The sequence below is a fragment of the Anopheles merus genome, chromosome X, assembly GCF_017562075.2.
Source record: "Anopheles merus strain MAF chromosome X, AmerM5.1, whole genome shotgun sequence".
Classification (NCBI taxonomy): domain Eukaryota; kingdom Metazoa; phylum Arthropoda; class Insecta; order Diptera; family Culicidae; genus Anopheles; species Anopheles merus.
The window spans coordinates 7855689-7880173 of record NC_054081.1 but is presented as its reverse complement, the minus strand read 5'-3'; the positions used below and the strand labels follow the sequence as shown (position 1 = coordinate 7880173).

The 24485-nt window shown below is 44.1% G+C and overlaps 1 protein-coding gene across 1 annotated transcript; it reads right to left on the bottom strand.

The window, feature by feature from the left end:
* Positions 1 to 47: 47 nt before the first annotated feature.
* On the bottom strand, positions 48 to 18383 carry LOC121590314 (cell division cycle and apoptosis regulator protein 1-like). Its single transcript, XM_041909916.1, has 11 exons — positions 17719 to 18383; positions 17075 to 17605; positions 16834 to 17027; positions 16020 to 16225; positions 12681 to 13193; positions 10631 to 11210; positions 9478 to 9595; positions 6832 to 8220; positions 6529 to 6764; positions 2351 to 2472; positions 48 to 2270 (listed from the first exon to the last, which is right to left on the bottom strand). The coding sequence occupies exons 1-11, from the start codon at positions 17834 to 17836 to the stop codon at positions 1976 to 1978; spliced, it is 4302 nt and encodes a 1433-aa protein (XP_041765850.1). The 5' UTR covers positions 17837 to 18383; the 3' UTR covers positions 48 to 1975.
* Positions 18384 to 24485: the final 6102 nt, after the last annotated feature.

Here is a 24485-nt window from a genome sequence, read left to right as displayed (position 1 = left end):
ACGGGGAAATTATTAGCACGGATTTTCTAGGTTGCTGCTCGTTCGCATCGCTGGATCCATTATTCATTTATTTAAATGTGTAACATTAGAAGAACATTCGGGCGATGCCGGCTTGACGGTTTTTTGTTTTGTAGTTTGTGTGTTTGTGTTTGTGTGTGTATAGTTGTAATTACAAACAGCTGGATAGCACACGCCGGGCCACTTTTGCCACTTATTAGGCTTCCCTCTTCCCAGTACCTAAACACACCACACTAGTGATGGGCGTTTCGGAGCGCACCAACGGCTCCGGAGCAGGCTCCACACCAACGGCTCCGGAGCCGGCTCTGCTCCGACGGCTCCGTACCCACGGCTCCGTAGCCGGCTCCGGACTAACAGCTCTGCTCTCACGGCTCCGTCAACGGCTGCGGAGCCGGCTTCGGGCCCACCGTTCCGGAGCCGGCGACGAATCAACAGCTTCGGATCTACGGCTTCGCACTAACGGTTCAATAGAGACATCATTGTATAATAGCGTAATAAAAAAAAAAACGAATATATATTATCGCACGTGTGGAAGCTAACACACGATATGATTGCAGTATTGACATGCATGACGTTGTGTAGCATTCGTTAGTTTCGTCTTTCTTAACAATATTCAAAACTAATCGATGTTTTTTTTTTTTGATAAATTCTTTTAAAAATGACCTACTCCGCTGTTTATGGATTTCCTCGATTGAAACTTCATTGAAAAAGTTCTTTTGGTCCATTGTGTTAAAGCCGTCGGAGCGGAGTCGGCTCCGGAGCCGTTGGTGCAGAGCCGGCTCCGAAATTGTCTGGAGCCGGTCGGAGCCGGCTCCGGCTTCGGAGCCGTTTTGCCCATCACTACACCACACCATATTTGCCGGAGATTTTCCCCCATGACGATGTTCGCCATCGATCTCGCGAATTGTACATGTAAACGCCCTCACTGACCCTCCTCTATTATCGAATCCGCTTCTGAGATTATTGTTGTTGTTGTTTTTCGGTTCAGAATTAAAATCGAGTTTATATGGAAAAAAAGTTTTCATTCTGTTTTTTCTTCTTTTTTTTGTTATATTATCTTTTGTCGTCTTGTTTGTTTTTGCTTTCATTTTGAAAATAATCATCTCCTTCCAGACACGCACACATGCACACAAACATAAGTAGAAACTCATAGAAGTAACGATAGTGTCACACATCGCGGAGGAGCCAACATTCCTGCCCCAATTGATTGCTTTGTGTGCCCGCTCCGCCCGCTAGGATTGTTAACTGAAACGTGTCGAATCTTCCTCCCATAGGCCCAATCCATATCGTTGCGGGTTAAAATGAAACAAAACAACAACGGAAAAAGCATCAATAATCATGTACAATCTGGGGAAAAGGGTGTAGAGTTCATATATATGTATATATATGTTGTTCATTGGTTACGAAAAACGAAAAGAAAACCTTCGGCGCCAAATTGCGACACCATCCTGCTCCTTCTCCTCCTGCTCTCACTACTGTACACGCCAGGCAATGTGCGGATCTCCACACAAGTTTGTTCTCATATTCTGCCTGATTGGTCTGTGTATGCCGCCAACCTGTCTCCCTCTCTCTCTCTCTCTCTCTCTCTCTCTCTCTCTCTCTCTCGATTTCTCTCTGTACGCGTCCTATCAGTTCTAATAATAGTTTGTTAATAGTTATAAATGTCCGCAGCGAAACGGAGTTGGAAAACATATATAAACTAAATGTAAACTTTTGTTTCCTTTTTTTACATACATAATCTCCCTCAACCGTAACGAGGAGGCTCTCCCCCCTCCACCCAACACATCCCCGAGGGGATAATTTTTTCGTCACTGTATGACCCCATTATGGTAAAGGCCTGTCGCTTGTGGGGTAGGGGGGAGCATTGATTCTGTTGAATGGGTTACACGTTGTGAGTGGAAACTAATATGAAGCAAACAAACAAATAAAATCCGTCATCAATAGGAAGGGGAACAAACTATTCCTGGTCCTGGTCCTGGCTGTTAGCAGCAGCTGTCGCGGCCTTGCTGCCGCCCTCCGTCTGCTGCTCCGTCTCGTTCGCCGCTTCCTTGGCGGCGGTGGACGACGGGTCGGCGGCTGCTTCCTTCTCGGGCTTGTCGGCGGTGGCCGGTGCGGCACTGGCCGGTTTCTCCTTGCTCGCCGCCTCGGCCCCCGGTTTGTCCGCCTTTTTCGCGTCCTTCGTCGCCGCGGTCGTGTCGGCGCTGTCCTTCTCCTTTTCCTTCGACAGCGAGGACGCTGACTTTTCCTTCGAGCTGCGATGACAGATGGACAAGCAGAGGTTTGGGTTAAGGGCGGGGATGGGGAGTGACCACTACCATTTGTGCGCACTTACCTTTCGCGGCGATGGGACGACGAGACGGTGGAGGTGGAGCGCTTGCGATCCGGCACGTTCACGATCGGGCGCACGCGGTCGTACACGTGCGTGATGATGGAAACATATTCCGAGTTTTTGCGCTGCATTGGGAAAATGGATTGAAAAAATAAAGTAAAACAAAAAAGTTAGCACTCATGTAGTTATTTTTTTCCTTTTTCTTGTAAGTTTGAAACACACAGCACGTAATAGCAGCTAAAGATAATGCAAAAAAGGGTGAACACACGCGAGTCAGCTCCGGGGGCAAATGCAACCAATAACACATCGTAAACATTGTTGACAATAACATCCATTATGACTCATCACTAATAGGCTGCTGGGAGAGCAATCTTATCAGCGTCAATAATCATCAGGGCTAATCGAATTAAGTGCTGCACTTAACGGCGAGATCAACCCCAAGCACAGGCACACCACACCACCGGGGCGCTTTGCTGTATAAAACAAACAGTGCAATCACGCACCACGCATGCTGACGTTCGCGTGCAACCCGCCGGGCGGCTGCGAACTGCGCCAGGTGAAGTTTTTTTTTGTTACATAGAAATAAAGTGGAGAGCTTCGCATAACGAGTCTAATCCGTTCCTGTATCTCCATCCACTCGTTATACGATATGCAATGTTCGATGAGAAGTAAAATAATTGTTCTCAGAGCAACAACAACAAAAAACAACAACAACTGAACCGATACAATATGATACAACACTTTTCCAACTGGCGGCAACGGCCGCCAAATGTATGAATCGATTGGAAACATAAACACTCTTCTAAAGCTAGAAACAAATAGGGTAAATGTTGCAGTAGTGGTGGTGTAATTGGTACTAGGAAATGCAATTCAAGTGTCGATAAGTATAAATGTTACATATAGAAATTGAAATACGATATATCTGCATTAACACAGCCATTTTACTGTTGAAAACAACAGATTTATAAAGCAAACATATAAATTGAAATACTTTTTATCTTTTATCTTTTTTTTTTAGTAAACACAGCCATTTACAGGGTTTTCCAAGGGTACTCATAGTTGTGGGACACTTCCTAGACTCTTTCTTATTGGAAGTGAGCTTCATATGTTGGTAATTCGACTCTATGAAGATAAGTTGGAAATTGGACACCCTTTTTGACAGGCTCGTTGGAAATTCCAACTGGATTAGTCCAACAAAGGTGCTAGTGAGTTCAATTCCCATTACATTAGGTTCATTTCTTATAAATACATAGTTAATAAAGTGTCCCACAGCTATGAGAACTCTTGGAAAACCCTGAATACCATTTGAAACAATAAATTTATAAAACAAACGGTTTATATCAAAATAGACAAAAATATCTTGATTTTTTTCCAAAATTATTTGAGTTAATCACCATAGTACTATAACCACCATAGAGATAACTATAACCACCATAGTAACATGCCTGTTTTCTGTTCCTTACAGTGGCTGTATAGTACAAAAATATAAAAAAATAATCAATGGCCCAAACCAAAAGGTAATGATTTTGAGTAAATCAATTCCAATGCCAAGGGTAAATGTACCAATAGTGGTGCAATAGTTGTAGTGGTAGAGCTGTGTTTCAATAGATTTAAGGTATCAAGAAAGTAAATATCTGAATACTGAAACACATCGCAATTGAATTAAGCAGAAACTTCCCAATCACAAACGTTGTTACCACCAAACAGAACAAATTTGTAATAAAATATATATTTTTTGTGAATGCTTCGTTGTACCTATAATGGTGGTAATGGTTCCTATCGTCGTCGTACTGTGCTCTTATAGTGGTGGTAGTTACAAAAACCAAAAAAAAAAAACGGCGTATATTACTAGAACGTAGCTGAGCCGGTCCAATGGTACAGTCGTCAACTCGTATGACTAAACAACCTGCCCGCCATGGGTTCATGTCCCATATATAATTCTAGGCCTAATAATTGGCTCAGCAGTTGACTTCAATGATACTCGCTGCTTTAAAACTCTTTATGTTGATCTGGTTCGACCTGGTCCTACCAGTATTAGCGGCATTACTCGGCTTGAAAGAATGCAGAATCTCTTCACTAGAGTCGCTATTCAGCGCATAATGCTCCTTTTGCAAAAGACCCGCATATGGAGTCCGTTGTCAACGTTTTGGGAATTGATTCTTTAGAAAACAGACGGCATATTGCTCAGTCTTCACTGGACTACTGGTTTGATCCTTAGCACTATCGATGTCCCCTTTCTAGATCCCTCCGTCCTCGTCCCCTATTAGCCATCCCCACTCGTCGAAGTTTGTACTGTCTTAATGATCTCTCACTCAACTGCCTCAGACAGTTTAATAACGATTCCGACCATTTCGACTTTGAGTGTTATTTACCGTTCCTGCGTCCAAGCATCTTCTTGTCCTACATTAACCACTTCCTAAATAGTGTAATTTTTGTTAGGAATTACGCTTCACTAATTAGAGTTAGGCAGCGTTAGTTTCAAAGTATTACTTTTAATTTTTGTACAACCTCCATGGTGTTCCAATTGATTGAAATAAATAAATAAATAAAAGTCACTGATAGTCAAGCCCACTACAGACAGGTACAGACAGGCCTTCACTGACAACAATTGTTGTGCTCATTTCTGTTGCTTATTTTAGTGAAAACAATACTTTTTATTCAGAAAGAACGGCTTCGGCCGTATTGCTTGGTGAAAACAATACTATCGGCCAGAAATATTCTAGAAAAAAAAATCCCTAAAGTCCTGTTTTGATGACATGACTATTTTGTATACCTATAAAGGCATTATGGTAAAAATATTTAAAAAATGAGAAAATATTGCCAAAAGACAATCAGCCGGTACTGGTGAACTCGTTTGTCGAAAAACATTCGTCGCTCATGGGTCGACAGGGTTGTACCAGTAGGTTTGGCAGTACAAAACCTAGCGCATTTCCTAATTTTTATCTAGAAGGCTATGAAATGAGCGAAAATAAGCGTCGCGGCGAACGTTCCCGGGAATGAACGAACTCCCCGGTAGTTCGGCCGGTAGTCTCTTCAAGATGAAATGTTTCTTTACGATGAACATTTTGACTTCATATTCCATACATTTTATGTCTGTTCAAGACGAATGTCTCTCTAATGCGAATATCTTGCAAGCTGCATATGCGATTTTTCGGCTAAAATTCCCTATGATGAGTTTTTGGGTTACAGTTCACAAAAATATCGGCCAAGGATGTCATGCTTTTCACGTGGTTTCTTGGATACTTCATAGCAACATCTTCATTGGGTTTCCTCAATATGAATATCTCTCTAAGCTGACAGTCCCACGAAGATTCACCTCAGAGAGTTTTCACTGTAGTTGTGTTTAAAAAATAATAATTTCGTAGTTATGCACTCATTTACAGCTTTAATAAAGATATGAGTGTCCTTATAAAATCCTAAGAATATTAGAAACATGTTGACAATGTTTCGCAAAATACAGGGTTTCCCACGATTTATTGGTCAGTTCCCATGATTTTTTGGTGCGTTCCCACGATTTTTTGGTCGTATCCCATAGATTTTTGGTTCGTTCCCATAATTTATTGGTATTTTCCGATTGGATATCAATACAATTGGACCAACAAATTCTGGGAAACGACCAAAAAATCGTGGGAACGCACCAAAAAAATATGGGAACCCACCAAAAAATGATGGGAACCAACCAATAAATCGTGGGAAACCCTGTAATGGATTTTTCAATCGCTATATGTAAAAGAATGGTACCTCATTTAACTTTTAAACTCTTCGTAAAAGACCAAATAACAATGCATTTTGGTGCAATACCACCACTGTTGGAACTACTATAGGTACATTTAATCCTAGTATGTTTTATTGTTAAAAAATGCGTTTTCCTATTTCTCCACAGAAAATGCTCTAAGGATTTCTGGAATAATGTTGATACATCTTAGTAAATAATGTATTTTTCGGCTACTACGTAATGGAATGGCACTATTGCACCTTTGGAAAAGACTAGAGAACATTTCGAACTAACATGAAAATAGCCCACTCTAAGGACATCTAAATGATCGTAGAACGTATCTTAAATGCGCTACAACCACCCTACATGTAGAATGATCCACTTGTGCCCATGTTAAAAGCGTGAAATTTAATTGAATTAATTGAAAAAGCGCGTGCGCAACATTATGATCGAACTCAAAACTTACCGCCATGTCACGAATCGTTTGCTCGTTGTCGATCAGCTTTTTCTTGGCACTCTTCAGATCGGCGACGAGCTCGCTGATGTACTGCGTGGAGCGGGCGTTGGTGCCCGTCAGCTCGTCGTTCAGATTGCGCACCAGCTCGAGCGACTTTTCGGCCCGCTCGCGGGCCTGCTCGGTAAGCTTCGCCTGCTCCAGACACTTGCCGACGTCCACGATTGTGCCTTTGTACTCTACCAAACCTGGAAGGAAGCACAAGCTCGTGTTAGGCCAAAGGGTAAAGTGATGTAAAGCGGGATCGGCACTTACCGTCTGCGGTTGTGGGCAGCTCGTTCGCCGCCGTTTCCACCTTCACCTTCTTGGTGGCCGGCTCGTCCTGCTGCTGCTGCTCGCCGCCACCGTTCGCGATCTGCAGCACGCTCGCGTGCAGCTGCCCCATGTAGTCGGTGTTGCCGCGGGCCAGCTCCAGCGCCTGCTGCTCGGTCAGCTCGGCCGCCGCCGTCTCGCCGCCCGTAAGCGATTCGGCGGACAGATCGACCGACGGTGGCACCTCGCTCCCGTCGCCCTTCTTGGGCGCTTTACCGTCCGCGGCGGCCACGTCCAGCGCCTTGTCGGTCAGCTGGCGGTAGTAGAGCGTGTGGCGGGCGGCGGCCACGTCCCCGACCGTTTTGCGTATCTGCGACCGGGACAGGTTCAGCCCGAGGCTGTAGATCAGCTCCAGCAGATCCTTCTCGAAGATGTACCCGCACTGCGTGATGTCGAAGTACGCGAACGCGAGCAGCAGCTCCGGCAGCACCGTATGGAAGCGGGCCGGTTCCTGCTCCGGCTTCGAGCGATGGTTGTCCTCCACGCTGCGCCGGCGCCGCTTCCGATCGTTCTGCTCCTTCTCGTCCTTGCCCTTCTCGGTGCTCGCCTTGCTGTCCTCGCCGTTGCTCGTCTCGCCGCCCTGCTCCGAGCGGCCCGACTTGCCGTCTGCAGCACCAGCAGCAGCGGTACCGTCCTTTTTCTCCGACGCCGCCGCCGCCGCCGCCGCCGTCTCGTTCGCCTTTCGGGCCAGCCGGGCCAGCTCGCCGTAGATTTTGAAGCCGAAATCGCGCGCCAACATGTCGTTGAACAGCTCGGCGAAGAGGGCCACCTCGAACGAGTGCTCCTTCGTGTCCTCCGGCCGGTAGTCGAGCAGCACCGACAGCGACACCACGCTGCACTCGAACTTGCCCGACTTGGCGGTGCGCGACGGGTGCACCAGCACGTGCGGCTCCTTCGGCATCGTGTACCAGCGCTCGAGGTTTTGCCGCTCCTTCTCGGTCAGCTTCACCGGCTGGGGTTCCTTTTTGCGCGGCGGCACGGCCGCCGTTGGCTCCGGCTTAGCCGCCGCTGGTTCCTGGTCACCACCTTCACCGGGGGCTGGTTTCGTTTCGTCCGGCGTTTCGTTCAGCGGCTTGCCATCCGACTCCTTCTTGGGAGCGTCGGACACGTCGGCCATCTCCACATCTGCCGATGGTGGCTTGCTGTCCTCTGCTGCTGCTGCTGCTTCTGCTGGTTCCGTTTTTACCGCCACCTCGGTACCGGTGGCCACAGCTGGTTCGGTTTCGGCTACCTCCATCTTCACCTCCACTTGCTGTTGCTGCTGCGCGAGCTGCGCTTGCTTCTCGCCGATGATCGCCTCGGACAGGCGGGCAAGCAGGACCGCCTTAATGCCTAGTGCGATGCGTTTTTTTTTTTGTGAAGCAAATGAAAAAAAAAGTTAAATAATGATCAACAAACGATAGGCAAGCATTACTTTATCGACCTCTCCTAGATAGCTTAAGCTCGTGGGCTCTAATCTTTAAAAGGAAATTTTAACCGGCTTCAAAAAGGTTTTACTGATTAGATATGTTTCAAAATGTAGTGAGCATCACGTGATAGTGACAATCTAAAAGAAAGATCATCTCGTTTTTCATTGACAATCATAGCTGATAATCATTAAAAACGCTTAATGACATGACGAGGATGAAATGTGAGTGCTAAAGCCAAGCCTGATATTTTTACTGAAAACGTTGAGCTGAGTGCCATCTCAATCATCACACCAACCAAACGTTTCAGATCAGTTCAAAAACTCATGACAGAAATAAAATCCACGCCTCCGAACCGTGATGATCGGAGGTGATACTCAACACAGCTTATGTGCCCGGAATGGTGACATTTTTTCAAAAAGCTTTTGATCAGTCACTTGATTGTGACATTTTGTGTGGAGGTGATGACTCGCTTGCACGTGGTTCCATGCAACGAAATCAGCATGCCCTCGCTCTATCTGTTGCCAGGCTCCACATATTTCGCATGACTATCAAGATTATCACCGACAGAAAATGTCACGGCTAAGTGACTGACCAAGAGTTAATGTCACCAAGCGTGTGATGGTCGCAAAAATTTAATGAGTCTCACCTATGATCATCACAGTAAGGCTCGTGACACTGACATGATTCTGGAAATTGTCATGACCATGTCAGTGACATTTGGCAGAACTGATCACAGTAAAAAAAAGTCATGACAAAATGAATAACCGAACGTTGATTGTTAAAATGTCAACAAGCATGTATTAGTCACACCAACTGTTTGAGTATCACCTCTGATCATCACAATTGAGTACTTGTTGCTGACATGGATGTTGTTTCAGTAAGATTTTTTATGACATAGACAGCGACATTTTGCAGCACTGACTGCAACAAGGATCCACCTTACTCAAAACTGAGTGTAAGTTTTACGACTAGTTTTAAAGTTAATTTAAATGTGGCGAATGGCAAAACAATCTGTTCTACTATCTTTTTTGAAAAACGGTCACGCTAATCTCCATCTTCATTCCCTATGTTAGTGTGTAACTTGCTGTTTGCCAATTGTGATTGCATTTAAATAACAAGCCAAAGCACCCCACACATAAGCGCACTGGGCATCATTGGGGGAAGAAAAATAAAACCTTACCATCGGTCGGCAGGTTGCGGTTGATGAGTTCCGTCTTCAATTCGGCCACCTTCATTTTTTTGTATTCCATCAGCAGCGTCTCGGTGTCCGGTTCGGTCATGGCGGCCGCTGCCTGCTGCTGTCAATGGACACAGACACCAAAAAAGGGGGAGAGAGAAAAATAGAGAAACACACACACAGGGACACAAATTAATAGCAATTCTTAAGATACACCTTGGGGTCGACGGCACAAACAGAACAGAAAGTGGTTTCGTTTAAAGTTTGCTACGCAACAATTTTGTATTGTCGAATTAGCACACTCTCCCTCCGTACCCCAGGGAAGAGAGAGTGCATTGATGGGAAGAGGATGACACCACTCCCGGGGTCTTCCATCGCCGCGTCGTTGGGTTTTGTTTTACTCATACAACGCCAACGGCTTCCCTCAATAAAGACGGAAAGATCGTAAGAGTGGGAGGAGTGGGAATGGGGTTTTTTTTGGGATGGATGGTTAGAGATGTAAGCTAGTTCCTAGATTTCATTTAATATTGGGGTTTCTTCTCTAAAATAAACAAAACAACAACAAAAAATACGGGGGGCCACATTAGGTTAAACTCAGCATACAACTGCATACAAGGGAAAAGGGGCACGCGTGTGTCGTCCATAGAAATCCGGCCGTAGCTAACCCATAGAAGAGGAATGTTGCACAAACATGCTGCCCAAAAGCAAATGACTTTTTGATTATGATTATGAGCTACTAATATTTAATGGATTGTTGCTGCTTTGATTTCGTTGTTTTTTTTTCTTCCTTTGCTTTGCTATACCCGTAAAGAATAGACGTCCACCTCGAGGGTGCGACACCAGGAAGGAAAGGAGGAGAGTTGGGAGAGGATGGAGATGGGGCGCTTAAAACAAATCTAGAGTGAGTTATGTGAAACGCGTGTAGTGTGGTAGTAGTAATGTGTAGGTGTGGTATATACGTATTTTTGTAGTGAAAAGTAGAATTAATTGCTAAACTATTAGCTTTTCTTCATCAATCCCATATTTCCTCCCCATCCCCGCGGTCTCAATACACTAAGTGGATGGGGGAGACAACCTCACAGCGGCGCTACTGTTGATCCACCTAAGCTCGCTCCCACACACTCGACCGTCGTGTGTAGCTACTGGCATTCGTTACCATTATTGTGCCGCTACTGTTGGTGCTGCCGCCATCGCCGCTCTCCTTCGCCGACACTGCTGCCGCAGAATCGTCGCCTCCTTCACCACCTGCTGCTGCTGCTGCTGCTGGCGCTGCCTCTGCTGCGGCGGCTCCATCGGACGACGCCGACTCTGCCGCAGAAACAACCGCCGTATCACCGTCGGCCGACTGTTGGCCCTGCTGCTGCTGATCTGATGGTGCTGCAGATGAGTTGACACCTGCTGCTGCTGCTGCTGGTGTTGCTACTGCTGCTGCTGCTGCTCCTGCTGCCGCCGGCTTAGCCGTGTCGTCACCCGTGCCGCTAGAATTCGGTGCCGCTTCTTCCGCCGCCGGAAGAACCTCCTGCAGACTGGCGTCGTCGCCGCTAGAGTTGCTACTGGTAAGAATGCGCTCCAACTGAAGCTGGTAAGTCTGCTGTGTCTTTTCCCACTGGGCTTCCGTCGGTATGCAGGCGCTCATACGGGGCAGAAATACGACCACCGTTTCAACGCGTGGCGGAATCAAACGACCCTTATGGTAGGATTCAGTGCGACGGTAATAGATATCCACGAAACGGTACCTGTGTTGGTATACAGCAGTGAGGTATTGGTTCAGATTGAAAATTGGTTAAAATACATATATATTTATATAAATGGTATATTGGGGTTTTTTTTTTTTGGAGGAGGATAAGGAGCAGCTGGTGTGTTATAAAATATGATAAATACGGAAAGTGAGAAAAGGAAGAGCAGATTGTCCTTAGATTGTAGAGAGAGAGAGAGAGAGAGTGGATGATTATATGGTGTGTTTCAGTATAGCAAATATGTTAACAACTGATTAATTTGAATAAAAACCGCCCGCCTCTGTCTGAATATTCTTCGACCCACTGAGGGGAGGGCTCGACAGCGTTTTCCATTCTCTCCCAACGATAGATACCGGACACTTCAATTCAAGTGAAGTGTTTGCTGCGTTCTGTTTGCACCCTCTCAGTGGCGATCTGTCGTTGCCAATCAAGCATTCGTTAGCATGGGCTGAATGTTTTGCATTTCTTTCTTTTGGCGGCATACTTTCAACCGCTCCATAATCCGCGCCACAAGCGTACTGGATCATCAGATCAAGGTTAAGGGAAAATGGGGCACATCACAGAGCGTAGGCTAACAACAACAAAAAAAGCTTCACGTGTTATGGGCTTATCACACAGACGGCTTAACTTTAAAACTACTCAAACAAGAACTCATCACTTCGCGAGTGCACAGCGGGGGTGTATTATTGCTTGCCGACCTGTCGGGGACCTTCGCCAGAAACCTAACTGAAACAGAACGGGTTCCGTACTATAAGCAATGGAGGGGGTGGATGGTGTGGGAAAAGAGAGTGTGTGTGTGTGTGTGAGCTAGAGTATAGCAGTAAAATATTTGTTCGTTTTCATATTTGCTATGCTACGGAGAGGGAAAAAAAGTACAGAAAAGAATTCGCTTACTCAACAAACTACAGGGGAGGTTTGGGAAAATTGGTTCAACAAAAACAGAAACGTCTTCTGTTCTTCTGTTGGGGTGGTGGTTTGAGCGGTCTCGAGGCTGCTTTGCTTAAGCTACTGTAACAGCAACAACGGCGAAATTTCAGTTTCAATCAATCACCAAACAACAACAACAATTACTGTCCACATTCCCTACTACCGTAGGGTAAAAATTAGTGCAAAATAATAATACAAAAAAGAAGGAAAATCGTGCGACGCGTGTGATCTGAGCCACCCTGTCCCGTCCACCCACAAACACACGCACGCGTACGCACACTTACACCCAGTAAAAGGCTGGTGAGCTGAACAGTGGGCTGAGTTTTAACAGATACGCTATTTGATCCCACTCCCCACGACCTCCTCCTTTCTCGTATGGCGACTGAGGTTTTTTTTTGTTTGCTTTCTTTTCATCAAACGCAACATCATCATCAAGCAACAATTGCAGTAGAAAAACGGGCTCGGGAAATATAAATATAAAAAAACCTGTTCCCAAAACAGTAGAACCCCGCCCCAGCCCGTCCCACCCCGCAGGATACCTACCAGAGGGAGCAGGCGGAAAGGTCGATCCCGGTGAGCGCCTTGCACGTGCGGATGGCGGTCCGCATCAGCACCTTCGGGTCGGTGTCCGGGTGGGCCCCGTCGAGCGACGGTGACCAGGGGCCACCGACCGCCATCAGCTCGTTCTTGCCGCGCGTCCCGACCAGGAAGTTGATCATGCGCGTCGGATGCAGATAGCTGCGGCCGTCGTCCCGCCGCTCCTTCTCGTTGCGGTAGAAGCAGTTGCGGTAGATCTCGAGCATGTCCGGCGTGCTCATCAGCATCACCTTCACCGTGTACAGGTAGTCGGCGTCGGCCGGATCGAGGACGGTCTTCTCGAGCGGCAGCGGCCGCTCCACCTCCTTGTTGAACACGTGAAAGTGGCAGCCGGTCTGCAGCGGGAGCGGCGAGTTGGGCGGGAACGATTTCGGCCACCCGACCTCGGCCAGTATGAAGTCCGACGGGATGTACAGCTTCGGGTAGCGGGCGCGCAGCTCCAGTATGCTGACGCTTTTGCTGTTGGAGGGGGAGGGGAGAGAGAATGAGAGAGATACGTCACATAAGCAGTTTGGTTTAAAGTTTGAGGCGTTGACAAACAAAATTAGGCTATTTAGTTAATTTTATGGCAATTTGGACTGCTCGGTTCAATACATTTTCTCTTCTACATTAAAAAAAAGTTTTAAATAGCAATTCAACCAAATGTTTTCACTACACTCAAATTGAGGTACAAAAAAAATGAAACAAGTCCGATTATTTCATTTGCAACATAAATATTAACTGATCGTCTTTTGACGTATATTAAAGTAAAATAGTCTGTAGTGTTGCCTAAACTTGAATGAGATATGGCTGTATAAACATAGTAGTTTCAGTTTCGTGATGCAACAAACCCTTAAAATTCACTTTGAGCAAGTTTAGCTTACACTCTCAACAAGTGCAAGTCAATAAATAGCATTTTTCGATAAGGATGTACAGTGAAATCCCGCATAAACAGTTAAGTCCGTTCCAGTGGGTCACTTGTTGTGCGAAAAGCTCGTTATGCGGGAGGCTCTTTTCCATATGATTTGTATGAAGAGTGAAATAATTGGTTTCAGGACCACAATAATAATTTTAGCATATTATAGCAATAATTTTCATGATGAAGGGGTCGATTGTTATAGTATTTTCTTTAATATTTTCCCAGTTTGACAAGTTCCATCGAGTGACCGCTGAGTCGCCCGGATGATATTTGCAGACATACGTGGAAACAATTCCAAATCACTACATGTGTTGCTGCAAAATAGCTAAGATTTGAACGATTTTTTATTACTTTATGTTTAGAAACAACCAGCAGCAGTTAGGCATTTCCTGCTAGACTTTTTTTTCCAATAATAATCCAATTTTATCCCAATTGATTTTTAGTGGTAAATATTCTGCAGTACGAATTAAAATTTCGATTTCATTGGCATCAAATCTACAGTACACTTGTAGCAATATAAAACTCCTCCAAGTGACAGCAATTGGTAGATAATGCTTTGGTTAAATCTGAGTATCTAAACGCAAGAAACACTTGTTCATATATCACCAACATGTGCACAATTATGCGTCTTTTTTCTACTAGAAATATTTTTATAATAAGAAAAGTATTAAATCTCTCATTTACCTAAGCAATAGTCATAATTAAATAAATACTCAATGTTAACCAATCGTAACTTTGATTACACATCGGAACGCAGTTGCTGTGACATTTGTTCTACGTGCTCGATGATGATTGCAATTGTGATTTGATGCACTGTACTAGGACGACATGCTGGTCAGATCCTATAGGCAAAATAGGAATATTTCTGCCATCTATCATATCAAAAAGTAATATTGTTTCTGTTCCCCTTAATGTTGAAAATCATAATTTGAACCATCTATGCCCGCGGTCGACAAACTCCGGTCTGTCGCAACATTAAATCTGGCCCGAGAATGGATTAGACCAGCGATCGGCAAAGTGCGGCACGCGAGCCATATGTTGGGCTCTTTGATTGTGAGATGGCGGCTTCACATTGATTTTACTCTTGTCTTATCTGTTTGGCTCTTCGCATGGAACTCTACGAGCATTTTTGTACAATTTGGCTCTTTCAGTCGCAAAGTTTGCCGACTCTTGGCTTAGACAGGTTTTGATAGAAGGGAACAAAACTATTCGTATAAAAATCACTGGAAATATTTTAGGATGACATTTAATACATACTGTCGTTCTTTTACAACTTTGATAATGAGAATACGGATAGACGGACTAGTTATTACAGGAGGTTTTAAGGAGTTCTTAGAATTCTGAGACACCTAATTGACTCCTTGCAGGCCACTCAGATGAAATAAGGCAAATACTTCTTACGCTATTCCTGAACGATTGAAGCCTTACGGGCTGGAGCAGAATCCTGTTGAAAGCAAAAACTGTCTTCTCCAAAAAGTAATTTAGCGAAAGACTTCAAGAGGCTTTTGATCAATTCAATGTCGATCATTTAGTCAATATAGACCCCCCAAACCATCACTGGTTGCACTTCCATTCCCAGCCTACAATTGAATATGTGCTTTTTAGTTAGCACGTTTATCCATACAAAAAATATCTCATTTCTTTTGTTGGTTTTTTTATAAGATTTGTGTGATTTTTTGTGTAAAGATTTGTGTGACATACTTCTTCAAAGAACTGTCAACCAACTATCGAGCGTTCAACCAAACAAGCACCGAACAACTATTGAATTCTGACTGTAATTTTAATATACCTGTTGTCACTTTCCTTCGAATCTATAGCTGTATTGTCTATTCGGTTGCTGTGTATCGCAGTCAACTACATCCGACAAAAAATGTTTTGGTCCTTCGGGCCTGACAAAATTTGGTCCTTTACCTCAGAAGTTTGCCAATCGCTGTTCTAAGCGATTAACAAACAATTTCAACTATTTTCGATAAACATTGAAATCTCTGTAAGATTAATCTTCAAGGGACCGGCCGCTTAGAGCGACATTCATGCAAGGGACAGCCTAATTGTAGTGTTGCTATGAAGTATCTAAGAAATTGCGGGAAAACCCTGGCATGAACTATCATTCAAAAGCTCATCTTAGCGAATTTAGGCAACCACATATGCGGCCTAGAGAAACTTCGCGGTAGGGAGATATTCATCTAGTAAGAGACGAAAAATGTATGCAATGTAAGGACCATCAAAATGAGCATCTGAAAGAATTAATTCATCTTAACTAAGCACTACATCTTAGAGAAATTTCACTGTATCACCCATTCCCAAGCTCTACCTTAGCTGTGAAAAAACAAATGATGGCTTTAAACCAGCCGCTGACGCGAGCGGGCCACTTGCGCTACAGTACTTACATCGGCAGCAGCTGCTTCGGAACCTGCACCATGTACGGCGGCACCGAGCGCAGCCGGGCCCGTTTGGGCGAGTGTTTCTTCACCGGGCTGCGCTCCCTCTCGCGCGGCCGTTCCGGCGAGCGGGCCCGCTGCTTTTCCCGGTACGAGCTGCGGTCCGAGTCGCGATCGTCCCGCTGCTGCTTCCGCCTGCGCTCAACGTCATCGTACTTGGGAGGGGAAACAAAACAAGAAACAGTGGATTAGTGGGTGTGTTGACTAGCGGTGGGAACTCGGAATCGGACCCGATTCCGACTCCGTGTTCGGAGTCAATTACTGAGCCGATTTCAGAGATGACTCCTAAATCAGAATCAGAATTGACTCCAGAATTCGAATTAGCTCCGGAATGAGAATCAGTTCTTGAATTGAAATAAAAATTTTATGAAACGCAATCAGTCCGTAGATCTCCATGAGAATGGATCGTTTACATGTAAATTTGGATTCTTAGCGACTACTATTACGTAGCATCGTTGGATCCAAAGGTCTATTCTTATGGAGATGCCGAAATCGAATTTGATTTCGGAGCCTATTTCGATTGCGGTACAGATTCCGATCCCAGAACCGATTACGATTCCGGAGCCAATGCCGGAGCTGATTCCCATTCCGGAACCGATTCCTGAGCCTTTTCTGGATCCAATTCTGGAAACAATTCCAGATCAAATTCTGATTCTGGAACCGATTCCGGAAACTGATTCCGAGCGTACTATCCGGAATCGATTACAGAAAACTTCGGACCTAGCCGGAATCTTCATTTTTCCCATCCCTAGAGTGGACCTACCTCATCCTTGGTGCGCGAGTTGGACGACCGGTGCATGCTCCGGTCGGGTGACTTGCGCGACGACGGCGCATTGTACCGATTGCGCACGTTCGAGCGCGAATCGGACGAATTGTTCTGCGAACCGCCCCCACCGCCACCGCCACCGCCACCGCCACCTCCACCATACGCACTGGTGTGCGTGCGCCCGCCCGACGAGTTGCTGTGCGGTACGGACGGGGAGTTGTGACCCCCACCGCCCCACCGCCACCACCACCACCACCACCGCCGCCACCACCGGTCTGCAGGACCTGTACGCGCGAGGCGTTCCACTTGAACGGCATGTTGGTGTTGTAGGCCGCGTCGACCAGCACCCGGTCGCCCAGCTTCGGCAGGATGCCCTTCACGCAGGTGTTGGTGTGGAAGAACACCTGATCGTCGATGATGCCGTAGTCGTTCTGCAGCTTCGTCACCAGCCCGGTGCCGCTGAACGCGCGCTGGTTCGGGTTGAACTTGCCCGAGCCCTGGCTGACCTGCTGTACCTGCTGCTGCTGCTGCTGTTGCTGCTGCTGCTGGGGCGTCGGTGGCGCCTGCTGCGGCTGGCCCTGGAAGCCGATCGCGTTGATCGGCCGGGAGGCCGGATACTGCACCGTGGGCGAGTAGAGGGCCGGCTGCTGCAGCCCCATCTGGGGCAGCATCGAGATGCTTTGCTGCTGCTGCTGCTGCTGCTGTACCTGCTGCTGTACTTGCTGCTGCGCCTGCTGCTGTACCTGCTGCTGCTGCTGCTGCAGTCCGGCTGTACGGAAGAGGAAGAAGAGGAGGGGAAACGCGATATAAAAACCCCGCCACAATAAAACCTCTGCCCCTCCCTCCCACATGCGCCCCCCCGGGAAGGGGCGTCAACCGTACCGAGGCCGGGATTGTAAACGGGCTGCGCCTGCGGGAAGCTAACAATCGTCTGCATGCTGGCCATCGCCTGATGCCCAGTGTTCCGCTGCCATGGCGGATTCTTCTGATTGAACGCCATTGTCACTGCAGCCGCTCCACCGCTCGGTAGAGGAGGGGGCGCGCGCTAGGGCAGAAAGAAAGACAGCAACCCTGCAGCAAACGGTCCAGCGGCTCTCCTGCACGGCGGGTGTTGTTTTTTTCTTCACGGCGTCTGCTCGTTTGCTTCTACCAATAGATTTCGCACTTCCTAACCTAGAGCCCAGCGGCGCCGCGCAAAAAAAAAAAATGCAAGCAAGCGACGTTTTACTGCTCGGACGCGTTATGTCGCTCGACTGCTCGCATGAATCGTACGGGGCTGTGTTTCGCCGTAAAAAGAGGTTTATTGTAGCTGTGCCGACACACACCGCTCAGACACTTCCTTCGCACACAACTAACACACTAACCACACACCACCACCACCACCAAACAAATCGGTTTCGGACTTTGCAGGTCGCCTCCGTGTGTTGCACAAGCGCTCGGCTTCGGGAATGTTTGGTACCCGGTGAGGTGGCGGGGAAAGGGGGATCGGGTGTGCGGCTGCGCTTGCAAGGCCTGGATGCGTTTCTGGCCGGAACGCGTACTTTTAGACGGCGTTCGGGGTGACAGCTGTCAGGCGCCGGTTGCCGGTTCCGTTATCTGCCGTTGCCATTGGTCTAATTGCGTTTCGCTGTTTAACCCTTGGCGACCAGTGAGGCGGGCGAGCACGGTGCGTTTGCGCGCGGCCCACCGGGTTTGTGTGCCACTTGCAAGGCGTTTGGTCATTTTCGGGAAATTGCTCGACACGGTTCGGTCGATCGCAATGGCTGCGTACGTGCAGGGATGTTGCTTGGTGCGATGACGGTTACTTGAGCAATAAAAGTTAAGGGGACATCTAAAAACGATGGAAACGTTATTTTTAGCAGCAGAAACAAAAATTGTACAATTTGAAGGTTTAAAATACAATTAACGTCAAGACAAAAAGCAGTGAAAATATGCGATTGAATTGATACGAAGTGTTTGAAGTTCTTTTCAGTGTTGAAAATATTCTGTGAAAAATATCACTCCAGAAAAATTTTGTAAGGAAAACTAAAAAAGAATTTCTGTACATAAATTAAAAAAACGGGTTTTGTGTTCGTTTCATCTCTCTCTCTCTCTCTCTCTCTCTCTCTCTCTCTCTCTCTCTCTCTCTCTCTCTCTCTCTCTCTCTCTCTCCCTCCTCTCTCTCTCTTCTCTCTCTCTCTCTCTCTCTCTCTCTCTCTCTATCTCCTATTCTCACTCTCTCTCCCTCTCTCACACACACACACACATTAATTGTCAAATACAAAATAAAATCCCTTCTTGTACCACCTGTTAAAGGCAACTTTTCCGAACAGTCATTCCAAGTGCCAAAGTCCAAATTCATAAAACGACCACTAAACGGCTCAAGCTCTCAACCTAAACAGAATCTAAAAAGAAATCGTTTAGTAGACGGCAAATAACGGATGCATTCTAAAAATAGCAAAAGTGCTGGTAGCACTACCTGTTGGTGGGATACCCAGCCAGTGGTACTTTCCTCACTTTGAGAGCTTTCTGCTTCTCTTTATACTGTTGTGTGGTTTCGCATTGAAGCTATGCATCGCTAGAACTGGAACGGCAATACGATTACAGTGGAATGCCGTTTATCCGGGTACCTTTTATCCGGCTGTCCGTTTATCCGTACTGTTTAGGAATGACAGTTCCATACAAAGGTGATATTGCGTTTTCAGGAGGATATTAAAAAAGGTTGTCAGAGCACATCGGCAGAAAAAAACAATACAATTTATGACAAATTTTAAATTTCAATTATAAATTGAAGGTGTTTTTTTTTATCAAAATATAAGATAAATTTCCAAAACAAATCAGGAATTTTTGGTTAAATATATTATTTAACTGATTATCTGTGTTATTCGCATATCCGGGCGAAGTCAAGTCCTATGAGCCCGGATAAACGGCGCTCTACTGTATTTAAATACAGCAATTATCCGCAGTACGCGATACTCGATAAACGCGAATTTGCAGTACACGATTCCTCTAAATTTGACAGCTCCATGTGTTTTTTGCAAATATTTTAATTCTTTGAAATGTTTTATGCTATTGTTGAATTTCCTAGATGTTCTTAAAGCATTTTGCATTAAATTTGTGCAAAAGATACCTGTTTTACAACAAAAAACATTAATGCAAAACTCTGTGGCGATATTTTTCAACCCTCGAACCGGTATTGTAAACTATTTTTATATAGGAATCCGCTATACGCGAAAACTCGAGATACGCTATTATGCTCGGTCCCGTACGATAGCGTATATCGGATAATGACTGTACTAAACTTCAATGCAAACCACCAACACTGAAACAAATGGGATTTGAGTAATGGTCGGTGGTGTTGATAGCCACGTATCTCACCAAACGCGACCATTCGTACCGTGTGTTTACATTAGGCCTCTCGAACCTTTCGAAACTGAGCTACTGGATTCTCGCAAGTGATGGAAACCTCATCCATCGAGCCCATCGTACTTTCAACTTCATATAATTTTGACAGGAGTTTAATGGGTTCGCTTCTGGCGATTGGCTTGTGTAAATAAGGAGGTTATAGATTTTTGCTCCAAAAGATAGAAGGGTATATAGGCCGTAATTATATGAAGTTAAGCGAAACAAATTGCAATAACAGGACAGTTCTATGAACGAGTTTTAAAACGCCATCTATTGAGCAAACCAGTGAAGCAATAAAGCTTTTGTTTTTTTGTATGAATATAGGATTTTTCAGTCGTTTAACTTTAATGTGTGGCGTCTTAAATGCCTTCTAAATGCCTCGAAGGTCGTTTAATGCCGCAAATCTTACTGATTTGACACATCCATTGTTAATTACCAAATAATTTCCGTATTTATCGAATGTAAAATACCATTTCAAAACGTTTAAATCTGTATAATTCAGTAGATACATATCAAATAATTAATTTGGTCACTAAACCATACCATTCTTGTAAAATGGCATGAAAAGTAGTGTTATTTTGGCTGGAAATCACGAGATTCGATTTACACGGAAATTCGAGATACGTGGTATTTTGCGGCCGTTCTCGGTCCCCATTAACCGTGTATCTCGGGGACCGCCTGTATTCATAAAAAGCAAAAGAAACTTTTTGGACTTCATTTTAGCGATTAAATTCTTTTTTTTTCTATATCGTTCCAAGAGTCTCATCGCGGCGCTTTTCCCAGCTTTTACACACACTGGAGTGAGAAACCGCCCAAGTAGCACAATCCTGTTAATAAACCGTTAAAAGTATGCCTAAAAGTATTACTTTTAGCTTTCCATACAGCAGTAATTCCAGGGCTTAAATTACTGCGTAACGTCATCTTTTCTTCGTCGATTTTCGTTCATTTTTTCGTTAAAATTCAAAATGGCGTCGGCATTTTTTAACGAAAATGATCAAATTTAACGAAACTACGAAAAGGATGGAATATATGCCTATCCTGCTCCATTACTTTATTGCCTGCTTCTCATACCCACAACCTCCTCGAGCTTCCTTTTTTGCCCTCGAACTGAATCGTTCGAGTATAAAGAATTCGTGGAAAATTTGGTACATTGCATGCATTGTTCTCACAGAATAAAACAATAAGTCAGAGGAGCAAGTTTTTTATTTTTCAATTGTATGAGGCTGAATATCACAAGCACTGCGTATTTTGCAATTCTGCAGGTATTGTGCTTAAATTTGCTCTTGGTCAGCTGATAACCTAGTGTCCTGTGTAAGGTAATATTTAAAGTAAGACATATAATTTAGTTTTAAAGTAATTGTTCATTTTTCACTATTAAAGGATCATAACAATGGATTTTCCATTGTGGAGACCTTAGGCCCTAAGGGATATGGAGAATTATGTCTTGTGCCTGATGGATGGGTGCAGGGAACTAGTAGTGGAAAATATTACTTGTTATGGCCCAATATTCCCGGAAAATTGGCATCCAAACTGGTGCGAAATGCTAACAGTGTTCCTGAAAGTGGATGGACAAGACAAGAATGCTGTGTAAAAAGATCAAACATTTCGTCTTACGAGACTGGGACGAAATTTTAGCTGAAATGTCTGACGAATCATCAACCGATTATATGGAACAAGGCACAACACAGCATATAACAATTGGAAATTATGAGCAAATATTCGCACAGCGCGTTTTAGAAAACGATGCTATGGAAACTGTAAACTACGATCTCGACACATCTAATTTTCATGAGGAATACTTAAACGATCACCTAGAAAATGAAAATGTTCCTGAAGAAAATTCGAATGTTCTCATTGTCCATGTTTCGAAGCATTAGTAAAGTTCCAGAAAGAAGCATATGAAGATCTTCAAAAAGGGCAACAAAAAATTTTGAAAAAGATGAGCATAATAGAACGCCAAAATGAAATGCTGCTTAACACAACAGCCCAAGCTGTGGAAGTAAACGGAAGTAATATATTAGAATTTGAATTCAATCGTCTAACTAATAAGAAAGATCTAATGCAGTGCGATGAAAGATTAGGAGAAACAGATTATTTTCAACAGGTGTTGGATTGGCTGAAATCTAAAATCATAGATACGGATGCGGAAAATAGGATGCTGGAAGCCCTTGATTTAATTTTCGAAAAAACACTATTGGTAGAATGTAGTTGGACAGGTATAGGGAAAGGTTGCACTAAGTTTGAAATTAGACTGTTGAGAAATTTGATGAATTTGTTTCAGACTATTGGAAGCACTAAATTTCATAAGGTTAGCGAAAATATGCTATCAAAATTTTTCAACGTAAATTGAAGCAAGCAAAACAACGATTGAATATTCAAGGAGTGCGTAAACCTACCAACCATAAGAGGCAGACTGAAAAAAATTAAAAAAAAAACCGTTAATATTGCTTGAATTCCCTCTATACTGCATACTGCGTCCATACTGATTAACGCAACATACTAAACAACTCTTACACTTAATCGAACTTATGTTTATTTCTGGCAGTGATTTTTCAAAGAACTTAAAGAATCAATTATGATATATTCAAAGAATGAGAGTTTTTGAAGTTAAGAAATGCTAAGAGAATGAATTAATGGAATAAAAACTGTTTCCGAAAGTGGATCTAAATTTACTGCAACAAGCTTGCATTTTATGTCACTCACACTCAACTGGATATCATTCAACGATAAATCATTTGAGAATCCTTGTAAATATTTAAAACACTTGATGGAAATGGTGATCTGAAAAAATCGGACTTGTTGTTGAGCATTCTTCCGCATACTTGAATCGAATTTCCAACTTGTGCTGCATTTGAAAATTTTGCAATACAATTTTCTTTGGTTAAAAACCATGAGTTGCATTCATCGTTACGTAATATGTAATCTAGTAATTTTAAAACTATCTTTCCATTCTTCTGCACAAATATGCTTGGCTTAGACACTTTTTCGAAGCAAACGAAGTTGGTATATGAAACTCCTCTAACTCTGATAACCTTTTGAAAACTTGTTGAATTTCATTGTAACCTGACCTCATTAAAGCTTTAATATCTGAAGATGATTTTCAAACGGATATGTAGAAAAGGAATACAACGGACCAACTTCAAAACCTCCTCGCATATGTTGCAAATTGTGAATATTACTTGTTAAATATCTTTCCCCGTAAAGAGCTTCGAAATCGATTACAAATCTATTTAGCATTTCTCCTGCCATTTTCCAATTATTTATGTATGCTTTTGACGACATCAATGTAATTGCACAAAAAAACAGTTTGAAATGTTCGAAATACATTTCAGACATTCGATCTTTCAAAATTACAATGCTGGCGTAATTGAGGAAACTTCCATACTCCGTTGCTTTCCAAAAACGCGCCATATCAACTCCTCGAAATGACCTATGTATTTCTACTGGAAGTCGAATTTTGACTAGCAAAGAAGATATTTCTTCCGCAAGTTGGGCTGACCACTTGGTTTTCAATCCTAATTTTCCATCCCTCCATCCTAAAACAAAACGGCGCATCATACCATAAGTATTAAGTGAAGAATATCTGCTACTGGTATGCCTTTAACAATGTCAAATTTTTTCAAATCAATGAATGGTGACCTACATTTGTGATGGTTTCCATATTCTTCACCTCTAAAACCTTTATCAGTTCTTGGAGGGGCGTTAACTCCTTTATAAACCATGCACCTACCATCCTCATAAATTCTGCTTCGCATGTGCATTTGAGACATCCATCGGCAGAATTAAAATTCGCTACACCTGAATTGTCGAAACGATAAAATTAGTAACTTAACAATTGAATAGTTTTAAAATTATTTTGCTACACTACCTTTGATAAACGATCTAGCAGGAGTATCTGCTATGACGGCTCGCACTCGAATTGCTATTTTTGTCTGGTTAATAATTGTTCCTCCATCAATAAGGGTATTTAATTCTGACACTAATTGCTTCAGATATTTATCCAGATCATTTGGCTTTGATCTTCCGGCATAAATTGCTATAGTAATGGCGATAGTTGAAGCATTTCATAAATATTTGCCAATATAGGCCAGAACTGCGTTGGACTGCTTTTACTTAGTGGTAGTCCATCTATAAAGATGTTCAGCGAAAGAGTGCTTGGCACCTTAACAAAACTGAAAGAGAAAACTGATGAATCATTGGAAACTGTTTTAACAATATGCATCTTACCGCAAATGCTTGTGAGGCCCTCTTTAACACCGCGATAC

What these genes read in the sequence shown, in the direction of transcription:
- LOC121590314 (XM_041909916.1), bottom strand. Translation starts at nt 17,836, where the DNA reads ATGGCGTTCAATCAGAAGAATCCGCCATGGCAGCGGAACACTGGGCAT. An exon ending in CGTTTACAATCCCGGCCTCG is followed by an intron (nt 17,606 to 17,718) that starts GTACGGTTGACG and finishes TCTTCCGTACAG; the next exon opens with CCGGACTGCAGCAGCAGCAG. An exon ending in ACTCGCGCACCAAGGATGAG is followed by an intron (nt 16,226 to 16,833) that starts GTAGGTCCACTC and finishes TCCCCTCCCAAG; the next exon opens with TACGATGACGTTGAGCGCAG.